The following is an 18,515-nucleotide window of genomic DNA, read 5'->3' as shown; positions in this document are numbered from 1 at the left end:
CCACTATAAAAATGATTTTCTGTGGGAACTGGCAATGTGTATGGTTATCGATAATGAGGAGTATCAAGTTCTTGAAATGTTTGTCAGGAGGGGGTCCGTGCGTCTGAAAATGTTGACAGGGGGGTCTCTGCATCCAAAAGTTTGAAGACCTCTGCTCTAGAGGGCCATCATCTGAGATTCTGGGGAGGTTGTTCCAGAATCGCCGTGTGGTTGCAAAACTGATTTCCTGTTATGTTCCTTTCTGGTATGAAGCCTTTCAAAGGCAGTGTGGTGCATTGTGGGAAGATTGCTTTGCACATGGTTGATCCCGGTCTATAATGGCAGGGACAAGGGAAATTACCAGCGGCTTAGTTTAATTCGAGGGGTTCTACCCATCGATCTCTGCCCTGGCTCAGTAAGTGTCCCCAAGTGTTGAAGGTGTGCTGCAGAATGAGTTACTAGCTCCCTGTGCCACGGGGCGCTGAGCTGCGCCTCGCTCGTGGGACCAAATATGGCGGAAAGCATGATGCAAATAGAAGTCACAGCTAATGGCTGCCAGGTCTCTGGGTGAGGTCTCAGGCACCTGGGAACCGTAGATTACTAAGGAGTGTCAGACTTGTAGATCATGTCCCTCCGCTGTCGCCAGATTTTATATTCCAGCTGGGGTTACCAGCAGAGCCCAATACTTAGGTCGGCTCTAAAGGGTCTTTGATTAAAGTCCATTCTCACCAGATGAGTTGTGCTTCATTTTCACTGTCTCACTGCCTAGTGTGTTGGGATGCAATATTAGTTAATATGTCACTGTGTGGAATGACAAGCGAAGCAGCAATCGCTATTGGAATATGGAAGGAGAAGGAATTTAGAATGAGGGGAAGAACGTGGGATTGACAGTTACCTGGGTGGTGGAGGCAGAGGGGCAGTTGCAGTGTCCTGCTGTTGATGGAATCAAGTTAGTTGAACATACCAGAGTTCATATCTTAATATTGGCGACGAGGACGGGATCCGAACCCACACGTGTAAAGCTTGTAGGATACTAGGGCAGTAGCACTGCAGAGGTTGAGGTGCCCTCTCGGGGAGAGAATAGGAAGGGAGCTGTTACCTCACTAGTGCAGATGACCCACTGTGCCCAGTAGAGTGTGGCTCCGACCGAGTAGGAGCTCGTACGTAGGTTTCTGGACACAATGTTGGATGTCTTTTCAATCCACCTTGCTGTGCCACATGTAGACTTGGCTCCCAGCCAGCTTGGAAGTGTTTCTTTGGGACATAAAAATAGGGTTTTCCTGAGCCCACAGATCAGAGGCACATGGGGTTCTTCTGAAACCTGGCAGACACAGAGACCAGCAAGTGTTGCCCACTAATGTACAGTTTAGTGGCCATGAAAGAGTTCTTTGCCTCACAAATTAAAGACGCAGACAATTCGGTAAAAACACTGTTTAAAATTGTCAAGGATTTTGTAAAACCCCCTGCTATGACACCTAATAATCTTGCCAGTCAGTCTCTTTGTAATGGACTATCAGACTTCTTTCAAGAAAAAATTGACAAAATCGCATCCTCCTTCCCTCCAGCTAGAGCTCCTGACCTTTCCTTTTCCCCGATTTCAACTAACCAGGACACTGCTCCTACATTAGTGGCCTTTAAGGATCTCACTCCTAATCTTGCACGTAAACTATTATTACAGTGCAAATCTGGTTCCCCTTTGGACCCGGTTCCCTCAAAAATTATGAGTGAGTTGTCTACCTTACTGTTAGAGCCACTCACTTCCATTTGGAACGCCTCTCTACAACTAGGCCAATTCCCCTTAGCCTGGAAGGAAGCTTTGCTTGTGCCTATCTTGAAAAAATCTAATGCCGACCCCACGCAATTTAGTAATTACCTGCCTATCTCTCTCCTTCCGAAACCCGCGAAGGTTTTGGAAAAGGCAGTCCAACTACAACTAGCAGAATATCTAGAGACCAATTCTCTTCTGCATGACTCTCAGTCCGGTTTCCGTTCTGGATTCAGTACTGAGACCGCACTGCTAAAAGTATCGGAGTCTGTGCGAGAGTGTGTGGACAAGGGCGAGGAGGCCATGTTGGTCCTCCTCGACCTGTCCGCCGCTTTCGATACGGTGTCCCATAAAATCCTTCTTGACCGAATGGAGCAGATTGGATTGAGCGGCGTTGCCCTATCGTGGTTAGGTTCCTTTCTTCAAGGACGATCACAGAGGGTTCTTCTCAGACCTTTTGAATCAGAATCTAAACCTCTGGTACGCGGAGTCCCACAGGGCTCAGCGTTAAGTCCTTTGTTTTTCAATGTTTACCTAGCCCCGTTGGCCAAGGTAGTAGAGGCATGCGGAGTCAGAGTGATCTCTTATGCTGATGATACTCAGCTCATATTTTCTTTTAGCGATCACTCTGACTCCAGCCTCTCCAGTTTCCGCCACTGTCTTGGCGAAATCTGTTCTTGGATGTCTACGAACCACCTGCGGCTTAACACCGACAAGACGGAGGTTTTGTTTTTCAATCAAAAAATGGCCATCCCACCTTCACTATGGTGACCAACGATACTCAATCCCCCCCCGACCCCGGTTCACTCTGCCCGTAACTTGGGATTTATATTTGATGATACGCTATCCTGCAGCTCTCAAATCAATAAGGTCACTTCGGTCTGCTTTGGTAAATTAAAAATGATGAGGAAGATCTTTCCATTTTTGCCAATTGAGGCACGCAGAACTGTCACCCAGGCCTTAATTACCTCCCACCTGGATTATGCCAACAGTTTATATGCGGGGGCCCCTCTATACCAAATTGAACGTCTCCAGGTGGTGCAGAACGCTGCCGCAAGATTGATTGGCAATATCCCTTACAGACATCCTATCTCAGCGTTTCGTAAAGAGCTCCATTGGCTGCCTATAGCCAACCGCATTAAGTTCAAAACGCTCATCCTTGCCTTTCGAGCTTTGAATGGAACTGGCCCAGATTATTTAAGAAAGAGACTGAGACTGTCCCACTCGGTTAGGGATCTCCGTTCCAACAATCTGCGTCTCATGGTTGTGCCAAGATTCCGTCGCACAAGAATGGGTGGTAGAGCTTTTGCTGTCCTTGCAGCCAAATATTGGAACAGTTTACCGACTGATCTTAGATTTGCCCCTTCTGAAGCGCTATTCCGCAGACGCCTGAAGACTTGGTTATTTTCATCTATTTAGCTTACTTCCTCTTCTCCTGCTGACAGTTTTAGCGCCGGGACACCCCCGTTGGGGGTAGCCGTGCGCTTTACAAAATCCGTAAATAAATAAATAAATAGATCCAGACAGAGGTGTGCCACGCAAGGACGCTCATAGTGCACCTACTGGGGAATCATGGGTTGTAACAGTGGAGCGGGTGCGGTTGACTGGTTTGCAGGCTCTTTACTGCTGCAACGCTTAATTCTATTTAGCTAACATCTGTTCCTTGATTTAGGTACAGGATCAGGACGTGTCGGAAGAGAAGCTGGAGAGAGTGAAGCCCAGGGAGAAGAGGGTAAGATGCAATTGATCCTCATGGCATTAACGATGGGTTGTCGATGCACCTGCAAAAGGGTCCTTATTGGAGTACATGGCCTGGTCTGAGTCCTTGAATAGATCATTCACGACCTGGCCTGAGTGATCATGTACTGAGCACTACCCTGTATGAATGTTCAGCCTGAGAGCTCTACTGCCATCCAGGTGAATGCCAGACCTGAAGCAAAGGTAATCATGGCTGCCTCTGAGGTGGTTACTGCTGCCTATGGTCCTCCTGTGGCGTTGTGTGCATCTGAGCTTGTTGCATGTAGATGACTGTTACAAAAAGCCTCGGTGGGCGGCGCTGAGATGAGGAGCAAATGTTGGTGTTAATAATGTAGTAGGGAACCAAAGAAGTGCAAAGTAACCAACTTCATCCTGTGAATGGCTTACTCTGAAGAAGATGAGCAACATTCCTTCCAGCCAGTACTATTATGAACAAAGCAACTCATAACTCATCCTCTCCTGGTGCTTGTAGTAAAACAAGAGTATCAACCAATTCTGTCTGTCTGTCGACGAGCTGGGCCTACTGCACTCCAGGTGCAGGGGGCTGCTGGCAGGGCGGGTGCAAGGCTTGCTGAAGTAGGGGGACTGTTAGCTTAGTAGGGAGCCATTTTCATTGATAAGAGGCGACTGGCTTATAAGACGAGGCACAGATGTCCTGGAAGAGAGGCCGTGCAAGCGTTTTTGACTTGATTAGTCGCATCAGTGAAGGATCAACAATGGCTCAAGAAATTGTTAATCTGGGTAGTCAAAAAGAGATAACACGTTGCGCTGCATTTTCTGGGGGTGATTCTGGGGTTGTAGAGATGAGGTGGTGCTGGGAATGTTGATGGAAGGAGGGATTTCATGTTGCATCACCCTTTGTGTGGCATGTTGATTTTATTTGTATGACTCTTGGTGCCCATTCATTGCAGTCTCAGAATTTCTGATTGACCTGAGACCTGGTGGTCTGATATCATTGAGGTTAGTCAGGGAAGTTCTTTCTTCCCCCACATCTTCTTCAGTAATGGGTTGCAGTGGTAATAGGGAAGAATACAATGTATTTGACAGTCTTGGATCTCTGCAGTGTGCTACGTCTACTGGTGGTGTGTGTACTGAAGTACTTAGACGTTGTGTTTATTCCGCAGAGGTGAACAGTTGTCCATTGCTTGCCTCAAACGTCTGCTGTATTGTGTGGTGTATTTTTCTAATTTGAAAGCTTCAATGCAAGGAAGCATGGGGGTATGGAAGAGAATTAGCCCCTGGGTTGCCGATGGGTGAGGTTCATTGAGTGTTGACTGGTGAAAGCGTGGGGTTGTGGATGTGAATAAGCCTTTGTGTTGTTGATGGTTGAGGTCATTGAGTGTAGACTGGTGGCTGCGTGGGGATGTAGCTGAGACAAAGGGGTTTAGATCAAAATTAGACTCTGGGTTGTTGATGGGTGGGGTGAAGGTACATTGAGTGTAGACTGGTGGAAGCGGGGGTTGTGGATATGAATAAGCCTTTGTGTTGTTGATGGGTGAGGTTCATAGAGTGTTGACTGGTGGAAGCGGGGGTTGTGGATGGATGAAAGTATTACAATGAGAATTCGCCCCTGGTTTTTTGATGGGGGGAGGTTCATTCAGTGTAGACTGGTGGATGTGTGGGGATGTAGCTGGGACAAAGGGGTTTAGATCAGAATTCACCCCTGGGTTGTTGATGGGGGAGGTTTATTGAGTCTAGACTGCTGGAGGCGTGGGGTTATGGATGGGAATAAGCCCTTCGGTTGATGATGGTTGAAGGTTCATTCAGTGTTGACTGCTGGAGGCGTGGGCTTGTGGATGCGAATAAGCCCTTCGGTTGATGATGGTTGAAGGTTCATTCAGTGCTGACTGCTGGAGGCGTAGGGTTATGGATGGGAATAAGCCCTTCGGTTGATGATGGTTGAAGGTTCATTCAGTGTTGACTGCTGGAGGCGTGGGCTTGTGGATGGGAATAAGCCCTTCGGTTTATGATGGTTGAAGGTTCATTCAGTGTTGACTGCTGGAGGCGTGGGCTTGTGGATGGGAATAAGCCCCTAGGTTGTTGATGGGGGAGGTTTATGGAGTCTAGACTGCTGGAGGCGTAGGGTTATGGATGGGAATGAGCCCTTCGGTTGTTGATGGGTGGAGGTTCATAGAGTGTTGACTGGTGGAAGCGGGGGTTGTGGATGGATGAAAGTATTTCGATGAGAATTCGCCCCTGGCTTTTTGATGGGGGGAGGTTCATTCAGTGTTGACTGCTGGTGGCGTAGGCTTGTGGATGGGAATAAGCCCCTAGGTTGTTGATGGGGGAGGTTTATGGAGTCTAGACTGGTGGAAGCGTGGGGTAATGGATGGGAAATAAGCCCCTAGGTTGTTGATGGGTGGAGGTTCCTTGAGTGTTGACTGGTGGAGGTGTGGGCTTGAGATGGGAATAAGCCCTTCGGTTGTTGATGGGGGAGGTTTATGGAGTCTAGACTGCTGGAGGCGTGGGGTTATGGATGGGAATAAGCCCTTCGGTTGTTGATGGGTGGAGGTTCATAGAGTGTTGACTGGTGGAAGCGGGGGTTGTGGATGGATGAAAGTATTTCGATGAGAATTCGCCCCTGGCTTTTTGATGGGGGGAGGTTCATTCAGTGTTGACTGCTGGTGGCGTAGGCTTGTGGATGGGAATAAGCCCCTAGGTTGTTGATGGGGGAGGTTTATGGAGTCTAGACTGGTGGAAGCGTGGGGTAATGGATGGGAAATAAGCCCCTAGGTTGTTGATGGGTGGAGGTTCCTTGAGTGTTGACTGGTGGAGGTGTGGCCTTGAGATGGGAATAAGCCCTTCGGTTGTTGATGGGGGAGGTTTATGGAGTCTAGACTGCTGGAGGCGTGGGGTTATGGATGGGAATAAGCCCTTCGGTTGTTGATGGGTGGAGGTTCATAGTGTTGACTGGTGGAAGCGGGGGTTGTGGATGGATGAAAGTATTTCGATGAGAATTCGCCCCTGGGTTTTTGATGGGGGGAGGTTCATTCAGTGTTGACTGCTGGTGGCGTAGGCTTGTGGATGGGAATAAGCTCCTAGGTTGTTGATGGGGGAGGTTTATGGAGTCTAGACTGGTGGAAGCGTGGGGTAATGGATGGGAAATAAGCCCCTAGGTTGTTGATGGGTGGAGGTTCCTTGAGTGTTGACTGGTGGAGGTGTGGGCTTGAGATGGGAATAAGCCCTTCGGTTGTTGATGGGTGGAGGTTCATAGAGTGTTGACTGGTGGAAGCAGGGGTTGTGGATGGATGAAAGTATTTCGATGAGAATTCGCCCCTGGGTTTTTGATGGGGGGAGGTTCATTCAGTGTTGACTGCTGGAAGCGTAGGGTTATGGATGGGAATAAGCCCTTCGGTTGATGATGGTTGAAGGTTCATTGAGTGTAGACTGGTGGCTGCGTGGGGATGTAGCTGGGACAAATGGGTTTAGAACAGAATTCGCCCCTTGGGCTGTTGATGGGGGAGGTTTATGGAGTCTAGACTGCTGGAGGCGTGGGCTTGTGGATGGGAATAAGCCCTTTGGTTGTTGATGGGGGAGGTTTATGGAGTCTAGACTGCTGGAGGCGTGGGCTTGTGGATGGGAATAATCCCTTTGGTTGATGATGGGGGGGGAGGTTCATTCAGTGTTGACTGCTGGAGGCGTGGGCTTGAGATGGGAATAAGCCCTTCGGTTGATGATGGTTGAAGGTTCATGGAGTGTAGACTTGAGGAGCTGTAGGATGTCAATTGAGGGAGGAGTTCTAGATCGGGGTAAGCTTTCTAGCTGTCATCCGTGGGAGTGCAAGAGTTGTACTTTGAGACATATGGGAGATCTTGAAGGGGCAACGTGCCAAGTTATTTTACTGGGAGTAAGTGTTCAGGATGTTGATGGGAAGGGCTTTGATGGTTGCCTGCTGGGGGGTTCTTTGTTTGGTGATGGGTGGTTTGATGATTACAAGTAGAAGTTGGTGTGGCGAGGAAGCAAATGGTGTCATGGGTGGGCATAGGAGCACACGTAGGTATGGTGATGGGGTGAATTGTATTGGGTCGGGGACACTTTTGCAATGCGATGGACGGGTATTCATGCGTTGTACTTTGGCAGAGATGTGGGAATGGTCAGGTGACTAAGTACAGGGGTCCTGATGAGCGTTGGCCCTCGGGCAGTTTGAGTCGAACTCTAGGGCTGTAAATGGGAAGATTCGTTGTGATTACTAAGGGGCGTACGATACCGGGTTGGAGGCATATGCTACCTAGTTGTAGATGGATGAGGGGTGGTTCGAGGTACACTGGCGTACGGGCTGGTAATGGGAGGAGGGGCTTTATGCATCATTGGGATGTTTTGGGTCGGATTTTATGGGTTTTCCTTTTGAAGAGTCCTAGCGTTGTTGGATGGGACCAGCTCCCGTCACCAGGGTGCGTGCTGGGTTCAGGCAGGACATGGTTGGCATTGTGGTAGCGTTGTGTAGAGATGTCGCAGGAAGTGATGTCACAGCCCTTGCACGGTACACCCTCAACAGTGAACAGGCCAATTTTGCAATCCAAGCTGGAATGCAGTCTTTACTGTATGCAACATATACATGTGAACATATACATACGCTGTATGTGTTCATATGGAAATCCAACAGCTGCAGCCACTTGCCTTTGAATGCAAGCAGGGACTGTGCGAGACAAGCGAGTCAACCCGTAGAGCTCAGTCGTAACATTTCTCTACGTGTAACTTACAAAAGTACATGCATGACGTGCAATTCGATGCACTTTAAGAAGTGGAGATCCTACTTTAAATGCTGTGCGCTCCAAAAGTTAGCACTTTTACGTATCTGTTCGGGGTGTAATATGAGGTCATAGTTATTGATGATGTAATAAAGCAACTCTGTCAAGAGGTTTGTGATAATGCGCTGGTTTTATCAGCGCCCTGAAGTGGTTCCAGGTGTCTAGCGCTTTACAAAGACAACAAACAGATGTGCCCGCACAGAATCCTGAAAAGAACAAACATTTCTTTCACTTTGTTATAAATCACGTGTGGCTTCCACCTAGAAATAGGCAACTGAGCTTCGTAATGGTTTAAAGTGGCAACCTTTATAAACAGAAATATTATATTTGGTAAATACATCCACATCGACTTTCCCAGAAGGCAGAATAAATGTTCTTTGCAGTTTTTTTTTTTAGCTGTGATAGTTTACTATTAGTTTGTTAGAGAACTAGTGTTGTTTAACCAGCTTCAAACCAGAGCATGCTCTGGCAAAGTCAGTAGGTTAGACTTGTGTGCCCTGCAGATTCCGGCCGCACGAAGGTCAAACCTGCTTTTCTAAAGCGCAGGCAGATTTGTCTGAAAACTGATGCTGTACAACCGGAAGTGACCCTCTGTCCGTAGCATCCATTTTCAGAGGCCTCTGCCTCTGTTCTCGAGAGGTCAAGGGTGCTCGTTGTCGAACTAAAATAGTCCATCATGCACTCCAACGATGGCAGAAGGACACAATCAAGCAGCGAATAGGAAGCAGTGAGACATAGTGCCATTATTGTCAACTTCCCCCACCCACAGTCTGAGCATGCGTGAATAAATAAATACACAAGACATTTGTTTGGGAAAATATTGCTGCAGGTTTATTCCATACAAAAGTATGCAATATGGCGGGTTATCTTAAGGGTGATCCAAGGGCAGGCAGCTGCACCAACCTATGGTGCCAACGCTCGCCGGATGAGCCAACCCTGTGGGTCACCCAGTTAGTGCTACACCTTTGGTGATCCTCCTCCAAGTCACGCGACACGTTGATCTCTTATTACTCGCGCCCTTTTCAGGGCAGAGCATAGCAGGGCAAACCCCCAGTTGGTCAGACCCCCAACCACCCGAAGGACTAATGGGGAGCCGTCACGGTTTTCCAGGAACCTGCCTGAGGCTTCTGTTCTTTGGCTCTGGCACCCCTACTGTGCCACGCAGCGGTACCCTTACTGTACCCGTCTGCCGCAGAGGTACCCTTACTGTACCCGTCTGCCGCAGAGGTACCCTTACTGTACCCGTCTGCCGCAGATGTACCCTTACTGTACCCTTCTGCCACAGAGGTACTCTTACTGTACCAGTCTGTTTCAGATCACCCTGTAACTCCGCCACAGCTCTGGAGGCAGCCCCATTGCCGCCAGAGCACCCCACCAAACAGCTCATTTCTGACCTGCAACCTGCTTCCTAGGGCCTCCTGCATGTCCTGTTGAACGTGTCCATGCCCACCTTTGACAAATGCACCCCATGTTTGTCAACCCTAACCATAGGCGTACGCCTTGATGGCCATGGTGACAATGGACCCCTTCTTTATAAAGTAGTCTTTAACATTAGCCTGAATTTCTGTCTCTCTCCTCTGTGTTGTGTTTTTTTATTGATGAACTTTAGGGCACTGTTTATTAAGTTTTAAGATTAGTATCTTATGTTGAGAAATCTTGTGTGACTTAGAACTGAAAATTTTAGTTAGTACAAACCTTGATTAAGTACAATTGTTTTTACTGTGTAATCTCTTCATGTTTTTAACAAAATAATGAATTTGATATACGTTTTTATATATGTTTCTGTTATATTTGTTCTGTGTAAGTGTCCAATATTAACATGTGGGCTTGATTAGTTAAGAATCCTGCCAAGGGAAACTTTTACTGTACTGGTGGCCAAGAGAGACATAGCGACTGCTTGGAAGTGCGCTGACCCCCCCCAACATTGGGAAATGGCAGGTTGGGGTAGATTGGTGTGCCGCGCAGGAGAAGGCAATGTACGCAGTGCGTGGCTGCCCCAAGAAGTTCTGTAGCGTCTGGGGAAAGTGGTTGGGGGGCATGTTTTTATTTCTCTGAGGATGCTCAGTTATGTCCGTTTGATTCTGTATGCTCATGACTTTTGGGCTTTCCCGATAGTCTACATCTCCTGGACTCCCGCTGTTTCTCTGGTGCTGTGTGTGAAATCAATAAAAATGTGTTGATCAAAAAAAATGTAAGGATAGACTAAGTCCTACGTTACCCCCATCCAAGAATATTTGGGTAGGGGGGTTCACACTGCCCACCCTTGGGCAACCCCGAGGTGGAAAATTACCTGCTCCGTAAAATGTAAATTTTTGTTGATATCTCGACGTGCCAAATGTTCTTTTACATAGTAGCCTTTTGTGCTTGACACATTGTTCCCCATTTCTTGGGACAGCAGCACACTATGTTGGCGGACAGTATCACCACCCCGCCTGGCTACTATAGCTAACCTGGCGGGCAATTGAGCTTAACTGCAGGAACATGTCACCTACCATTGGTTCTGGGGTGCACTTACTTCGCCCCGTTGACCAGACGGTTGCACAAACCCCTTTGATTGCTACACCCTGGTGAACACCTTAATGGTGTCAAATCTGGTTTAAAACCATATGTCTTGCACTCTGTTAGACCGGTCTGGCTTTTTGCGTAGTCCCTCCAATTTATTATTTATTTTGTCCCCTTTTTGCCCCTCATACCTTTATTAATTTGTGTGTCCACTAGCTTTTTCAAGGTGTTGGTCAAGGGGATAGGTGTTCTTTCACCCTCATAATTTTTCACCTCAGGCCTAGAGGCCTTTTCTGACAGGAATATAGTTGGAGTCACAAAATGGTGGCCACCAACTGTCCCAACTGACAAACCCAGAACCTGTCCCATAGAGTAGAATAGGGCATTCCAGAACCTTCTGGTCCCTTCTGGACCTCTGAGGGTCAGCCTATAAAAGGAGGAATGCTGGTCAGCCATTTGGTCTTGCAAGTGAGGGGCAGCTAGAGTGAAGGCTGAGGTCTGGTAGGGGTAGGATCCTGAAGGGTGGATTGCTCTACAAGGGTAGCCCTCTGTCTAGGTTTTTCCACCCCCCATTCCTGTTGTCCTAGCCAAGTTAGTTCATCCTGCTGACCCTGGACAGTTAGGTGAAGGGGTTAATTCCAGAAGTCTGTGGAGCTGTGGAGGTCCCTGCATTGGGAACCGAATTAGGTGATCGCCTGGGCCCCTATAACTGTCCAGTAGTGAGGGGTTGTGGACTATTGCGGAACTAGGAGATTTGAGGTTTCCCCCTTTTTACCCCCCCCCTCTTTAGTGTGAAAAGGAAGCACCTTCTCTAAATGACACTGAGGTTTCCTTACCAGTGACTGGTCCTGTGGCGTGTGGCAAGCCTCCCATCTGGTGAGGTAGAGGAGTGAGGAGTTAGGGTCTAGTTTGTTTTAACTGGAAGCGGGACCCCTGGGGCAACGATCGCGCTCCGTGTCAGCGCCTCTAAAGGAGAAAGAGAAGGTAGCAAGTTTACTAACTTTCCAGCGCTACCGCGCATGATCCTAGCTGAGCCGGTTGGTTAGCACAGGAGGGGCCTAGGATCGAGCAGGCCCGCGGTGAAGACGCTAATCGGTGTCCAGACGCCGGAGCAGTCTCTGAGGCCGAGACGCCTATCTCCCGCGCATGCGCGAATGCGCTTTGGTGAAGGAACCGTCGGCAGCCCCTGAGAGGAAGCTCCAAGGAAGGAAGCGGCTCCGCCGAGCGGCTGGTGTTCGGTGAAGTGCTTCAAGTTTCCCTGACAAGGGCCTCCGCTCCTCCGTGAGGGAGCGGGGAGGCCCGATTTCTGCACAGAATTACCCCTAAATCGAGGGGGTGTTACCGTGGAACACGCCTCCCAGCACACACTGACAAGTAAGCGGGGAAGCCTAAGGGGTGGCATAGGAGAGCTGAATGTGCTCTGGATCGTCTAACCCCTGCTAACTAAAGTGGTGCAGCGCTAATTGATTCCTGCGCTTGGAAAGGAGGAGAGGGATCCTTAAGAGTTCTGACTGTGAAGGGGGAAAGTGGTGCCAGAGCTGGCAAAGAAATAACTTAGACACTGGTCATTTTTCCTCAACTGTGTATATGAAGTAAGGAGTAGCGGGAGGAAACAAACTGTGAAAATAGTGCTGAGGGTGCCTGCTGTTTAAGTAGAGGTATAAGTTCCTCATAGAGGCTGCTGGTGCCTATGTAAAATCCTTGTATATTTAAAACCTCTCAGTGACTGTGTACCTGTTGGGGGGTTAGAGGTGCTGTGGGAGAAACGTTTTGAGCACTTCATAGTAGTCAAGATTAATCAATCCTGGAGTCTAATGAAATGTACTATTGATGATGATTAATGTTATAAGTTGATACTTCTGAAAGTATTATTATTCATTTCATGACAACTGTTTGTACTGAGCTGTGATTTCCAAAGGCATAAAAGCAAAGAAATCTATTTTTATAAACAAGCTCATATTTTTCCAACATTGGTGTAGTGTCCTTTTTGTGTGTTATTGCGTTAATTTACTGCTGGGTGGTTTGCAACCTTCACACTTGTGCCTCTAGTGAATGTGACTTGCCCTAGGCCAGGCTACCCTAGGTGACCTGACATCCCAGGTTCCAACAAGTTAGTGTCTAGCGGTGGGATCCTGACTGTGGTTGCAGCTACTCAGTAGTAATTGAACGTAATACACTAGCCTACACCAGGAGTTTTCTCCTAGCGGCCCTCCTAATTTTACTTTTGTTTTTCCAAATTTGTTCCTGGTGGTGGGTGGAGGTTATCCTCAGATCACGCTTCTTAGTTCTCTCCTGAGTGCTCATTTGATCCCATATTTGAAGAATGGAATTAAACCTTGAAGAGCTAGAGACCTACACTGTGACCCAACTTAAAGAGTGGTGTCAACGACAGGGGGTATTCTTCAAAAAAGGTGCCAAGAAAAGCGAGTTACAGACAAGCGTAAGGGCATGGGTGGAAGCTCATATAGAGGAGGAACGGGACACAGAAGAGAGTGATAGGGACACTGTCCTTGAGACAGCAATGCTGTACCAAGCTGAAGGGGGGAATCTGCTGACAGGTCCCAGGACACTTTCAAGGGAGGGCAGCAGCGTCTCAGTGAGGAGTTTTACTGACGCCGAGCTGGAAGACAGGAGGGAAGAGAGGAGACTGAAATTGGAGTTAGCTAAATTGGAAATGGAGCGGGAGGACAGGAGGTTGGCCCACGAATGAACAATAAAGGAGCTAGACCTTCAAGCCTTAACATTAAGGTCTCCTAATCCAAACAATGGTGGCAGCGAAAACAAAGAAAACACCAGAGAACCCAGACCCTATCTACCCAAGGATGTTATTGCTAGTTACACCCCAGGTGATGACATTGCCAAATGGTTAGCCGCATATGAGGTCTCTTTAAGGGCTCATGGGATCTCAGAAACCCACTGGGGGGTGGGCTGTATAAGTATATGCCACCTGCTGGCAGGGATACCTTGTTGGCTCTGGAGCGGGATGAGCAAACCCACTACCCTACAATGAAAGTGGCGCTGGTGAAAAAGTTTGGACTTACCCCCGAAAAATACAGACAAAAATTTAGGGGAAGTCATAAACTGAGTACCCAGAATTGGGTGGATTTCTTAGATTACGCCAAGAAAGCCTTGGAGGGCTGGGTCAAGGGCAGTGAGGTGAAGGATTATGAGGGGTTGTATGATCTATTTTTGAAAGAGCACCTCCTCGAGAAATGTTTTCCCGAGCTGCGCCAACACCTGGTGGACAGCAAGCTGACCAATCCCCGGAAGCTTGCAGAGGAGGCGGATATCTGGGCAAGTACCCGGGTGTCCTCAAAGGGGACTGGAGGGGATTCCCAAAGGGCCGGACAGGGCGCCCCCCAGAAGAAGGAGGGGGGGAGAGAAAAAGAGGGAGTTCTCTAAAGGTCCCCAAAACAATTTACAAGGAAAGGGAACAGGTTTCACCCCTAAGGCAAACCCGCCCAGAAACCCTAATCCTGGCCAAAGCCAGCAGCCAAGGGTTCTCCACTGTTTTGAGTGTGGTGGTGTTGGACATTATAAGGGAGATGTCAGATGCCCAAAGAGACCACCCCCTCCCACCGGAGGAAAACCACCGGGAGTAGCTAGTGTAGCGCTCGGGGAGGAGTTGCCCTTAGATAAGGGGGGTGAGTGGGCGGGTGTCACCTTAGTGTCCCTGGGAGAACGGGAGATGGTTCCTAAGATCCAGGTGCCCCCAAATACTGCAAAGTATGGGCAATGGGTCACCATCAATGGCCAGAGAGGGGAGGCTCTGAGAGATACAGGAGCCAGTATGACTATGGTGAGAAGTCAACTGCTGCCTCCAGAGCAGGTGGTTCCCCATGTACTCCACCCCGCCGCGATGGCTGACGGCAGAATGGGCCACTATCCAGTGGCTGATGTTCCCTTTGAGTGGGAGGGGGTTGCAGGTTCACTTCGAGTTGCCGTAAGCCCTGCCGTGCCAGTTGATTGTCTGCCGGGGAATGACATGGAGCACAACACTTGGAGAGAGGTGGAATACCGGACGCACTCTGCGATGCTGGGTGCACCTGACTGGGCCTGTGTGAGCACACAGTCTGCGACTGCCCGGAGAGGGAGTTCGCCTGGGTTGGAGCCTGGAACAATGGCCCAACCCGCTGCCAAAAAGGGACAGACCCGGAGACAGGAAGAGCCTGCTTCGGCTTCCACACCCCATGTGACAGATCGGCCACCTGCGGTGGTGGACCAGGAGTCCGTGGAGGGGGAAGTAGACTCTCTGGAGGATTTACCCATCCCTGCTGAGTGGCATGTGGAGGGAGGTCCTACCAGAGAGGAAATCTGTAAGGGGCAGAGGGAGTGCCCTACCCTTGAGGGACTGAGGCGACAGGCTGAAGCCCAGGCAGCAGGTGATGTTACGGGACACTACCATATTTACTGGGAGGATGGACTCCTCTACAGTGAACCCAAGGTACCCTTACCTGGTTCATCAAGGGCCTTGGTAGTCCCGCAAAAATACTGAGCCTTTCTGCTGGAATTGGCTCATGCTATACCCTTGGCAGGACACTTAGGTCAGGACAAGACCTTTGCTGGGCTTGTCCTCCACTTTTACTGGCCTCAGATGAAAGTGGCGTCCAACACTTACTGTCGGACATGTGTATCCTGCCAGGCCAGTGGGAAAACAGGGGTGAAGCTGAAGGCTCCCCTGGAACCACTTCCAGCCGTTGGCACACCCTTTGAGAGGGTGGGCATCGACATTGTAGGGCCTTTAGATCCACCAACAACAGCTGGTCACAGGTTCATCCTGGTTCTGGTGGATCATGCCACACGGTACCCAGAGGCAATTCCTCTGAGGACAGTCACTGCACCTGTAGTGGCTAGAGCCCTAATGGGGATCTTTACCCGAGTGGGATTTCCCAAAGAAGTTGTGTCTGACAGGGGGACCAACTTTATGTCAGCTTACATGCGGGCAATGTGGAAGGAGTGTGGAGTGACCTACCGGTTCACCACTCCTTATCACCCCCAGTCGAACGGACTGGTTGAGAGGTTCAACAAAACCTTGAAGGGCATGATCAGAAGTCTGCCCGAAAGCCTGCGGAGGAAATGGGACGTCCTCCTACCCTGTTTGCTATTCTCTTACAGGGAAGTGCCACAGAAGGGAGTGGGCTTCAGCCCCTTTGAACTTCTGTAGGGGCACCCTGTACGCGGTCCTCTCAGCCTGGTGAAGGATGGTTGGGAGAAGTCTCCCAGGAAGCCCCCCCCCAGGATGTGGTGAGCTACATGCTGGCCTTCAGGAGCCAAATGGCGAAGTTGTGGAAGCAAGCTTCTGACAACTTGGAGGCCAGCCAGGCAGTCATGAAAGAGTGGTATCACCACAATGCTCACCAGGTGGAATTGGAGCCTGGCCGGAAAGTGTGGGTGATGGAGCCTGGAGAGCTTAGTGCCCTTCAGGATCGCTGGACAGGCCCATTTGAAGTGTTGGAGAAGAAGGGTAAGGCCACATACCTGGTGGACCTTAAGACCCCTCGACAGCCCCTACGAGTGCTGCATGCCAACCGACTCAAACCCCACCATGAGAGGCCCGAGGTCATTTTGATGATGGTGACTGATGGGGGAGAGGAAGCGGAAAGCGAACCTCTCCCGGACTTGTTCTCGTCTCAAGAGAAGGATGGGTCAGTGGAGGGAGTGATTCTCTCTCCCACTCTAACTCCTGAGCAGCGGGAGGACTGCCGCCAGATACTGGAGCAGTACTCTACGTTGTTCTCCCTTGTCCCGGGAAGGACTCACCTGTGTACCCATGATGTGGACACAGGGGACAGCCCACCAGTGAAGTCGAAGACCTACCGGCTGTCCGACAAGGTGAAGGCTAGCATCCATGGAGAGGTTGCCAATATGCTAGAGCTGGGAGTTATAGAACCTTCCAACAGCCCTTGGTCCAGTCCGGTGGTGCTAGTGCCAAAAGCCGCTCCACCAGGCACCACACCAGAACTGAGGTTCTGTGTGGATTACCGGGGACTGAACTCAGTTACAAAGACTGATGCTCATCCGATCCCTAGGGCGGATGAATTAATTGACCGGCTAGGAGCTGCCCAATATCTAAGTACATTTGACCTCACTTCAGGGTACTGGCAGATCTCCTTGACAGATGGAGCAAAGGAAAGGTCAGCCTTCTCCACGCCTGAGAGACACTTCCAATTTTGCGTAATGCCCTTTGGGCTCAAAAATGCCCCTGCCACATTTCAGCGGCTGGTGAACCAGGTCCTCTCTGGAATGGAGAGTTTCTCTGCTGCTTACCTGGATGACATCGCTGTCTTCAGTAGCAGTTGGGAGGACCATTTGCAACATTTGCAAGCAGTTCTCCAGGCCCTGAAACAAGCTGGATTGACAATCAAGGCCAGCAAATGCCAGATTGGGCAGGGGTCGGTTGTGTACCTTGGACACTTGGTGGGTAGGGGGACAGTGCAGCCCCTGCAGGCAAAGATTGAGGCAATCATGGCCTGGGAACCCCCCAAGACACAGACTGAGGTCCGAGCCTTCCTGGGCCTCACAGGCTACTACCGTCGCTTTGTGAAGGGGTATGGCACTATTGTAGCGCCTCTCACAGAGCTCACCTCTAAGAAACAACCTCGACGGGTAGTTTGGACTAACGCTTGTCAGCAAGCTTTTGAGAAACTGAAGCAGGCAATGTGTGCAGCACCGGTCCTGAGGGCCCTAGACTTCTCCAAGGAGTTCATTGTCCAGACAGATGCATCAGAACATGGCATTGGGGCAGTGTTATCGCAACTAAATGAAGAGGGCCTGGATCAGCCTGTGGTCTTCTTATCCAGGAGACTGCTTCCCCGGGAACAGAAGTGGAGTGCAATTGAGAGGGAAGCTTTTGCGGTGGTGTGGGCTCTGAAGAAGCTGCGGCCATACCTCTTTGGCTCGTACTTCCTGGTTCAGACTGACCACCGACCCCTTCGTTGGCTGATGCAAATGAAGGGGGAGAATCCCAAGCTGTTGAGGTGGTCCATCTCCCTACAGGGAATGGACTTCCGGGTGGAACATTGGCCTGGAGTGGACCACGCCAATGCAGACGGTCTCTCCAGGTATTTCCGCCTTAGTGATGAGGACTCCCAAGGGGTTGGGTAGTTCTCCCCACTTTCAGCTGGGTGGGACGCGTGTTAGACCTGTCTGGCTTTTTGCGTAGTCCCTCCAATTTATTATTTATTTTGTCCCCTTTTTGCCCCTCATACCTTTATTAATTTTTGTGTCCACTAGCTTTTTCAAGGTGTTGGTCAAGGGGATAGGTGTTCTTTCACCCTCATAATTTTTCACCTCAGGCCTAGAGGCCTTTTCTGACAGGAATATAGTTGGAGTCACAAAATGGTGGCCACCAACTGTCCCAACTGACAAACCCAGAACCTATCCCATAGAGTAGAATAGGGCATTCCAGAACCTTCTGGTCCCTTCTGGACCTCTGAGGGTCAGCCTATAAAAGGCGGAATGCTGGTCAGCCATTTGGTCTTGCCAGTGAGGGGCAGCTAGAGTGAAGGCTGAGGTCTGGTAGGGGTAGGATCCTGAAGGGTGGATTGCTCTACAAGGGTAGCCCTCTGTCTAGGTTTCTCCACCCCCCATTCCTGTTGTCCTAGCCAAGTTAGTTCATCCTGCTGACCCTGGACAGTTAGGTGAAGGGGTTAATTCCAGAAGTCTGTGGAGCTGAGGAGGTCCCTGCATTGGGAACCGAATTAGGTGATCGCCTGGGCCCCTATAACTGTCCAGTAGTGAGGGGTTGTGGACTATTGCGGAAC

The 18,515-nt window shown here is 49.8% G+C and overlaps 1 protein-coding gene across 4 annotated transcripts in view; it reads left to right on the top strand.

The window, feature by feature from the left end:
• LOC147729517 (rac GTPase-activating protein 1-like) overlaps nt 1-18,515 on the top strand; it is a 390,363-nt gene that overhangs the window by 145,675 nt on the left and 226,173 nt on the right. For all 4 annotated transcript variants that reach the window (XM_086954407.1, XM_086954409.1, XM_086954408.1 and 1 more), the window contains exon 7: nt 3,417-3,476. In XM_086954407.1, coding sequence (XP_086810533.1) covers nt 3,417-3,476 — 60 coding nt within the window. The remainder of the gene's footprint in view (nt 1-3,416; nt 3,477-18,515) is intronic.

Source organism: Lissotriton vulgaris, chromosome 2_1 (genome assembly GCF_964263255.1).
Source record: "Lissotriton vulgaris chromosome 2_1, aLisVul1.2, whole genome shotgun sequence".
In the NCBI taxonomy this organism is placed as follows: Eukaryota; Metazoa; Chordata; class Amphibia; order Caudata; family Salamandridae; genus Lissotriton; species Lissotriton vulgaris.
This window is presented reverse-complemented; position numbering and strand designations above follow the sequence as displayed.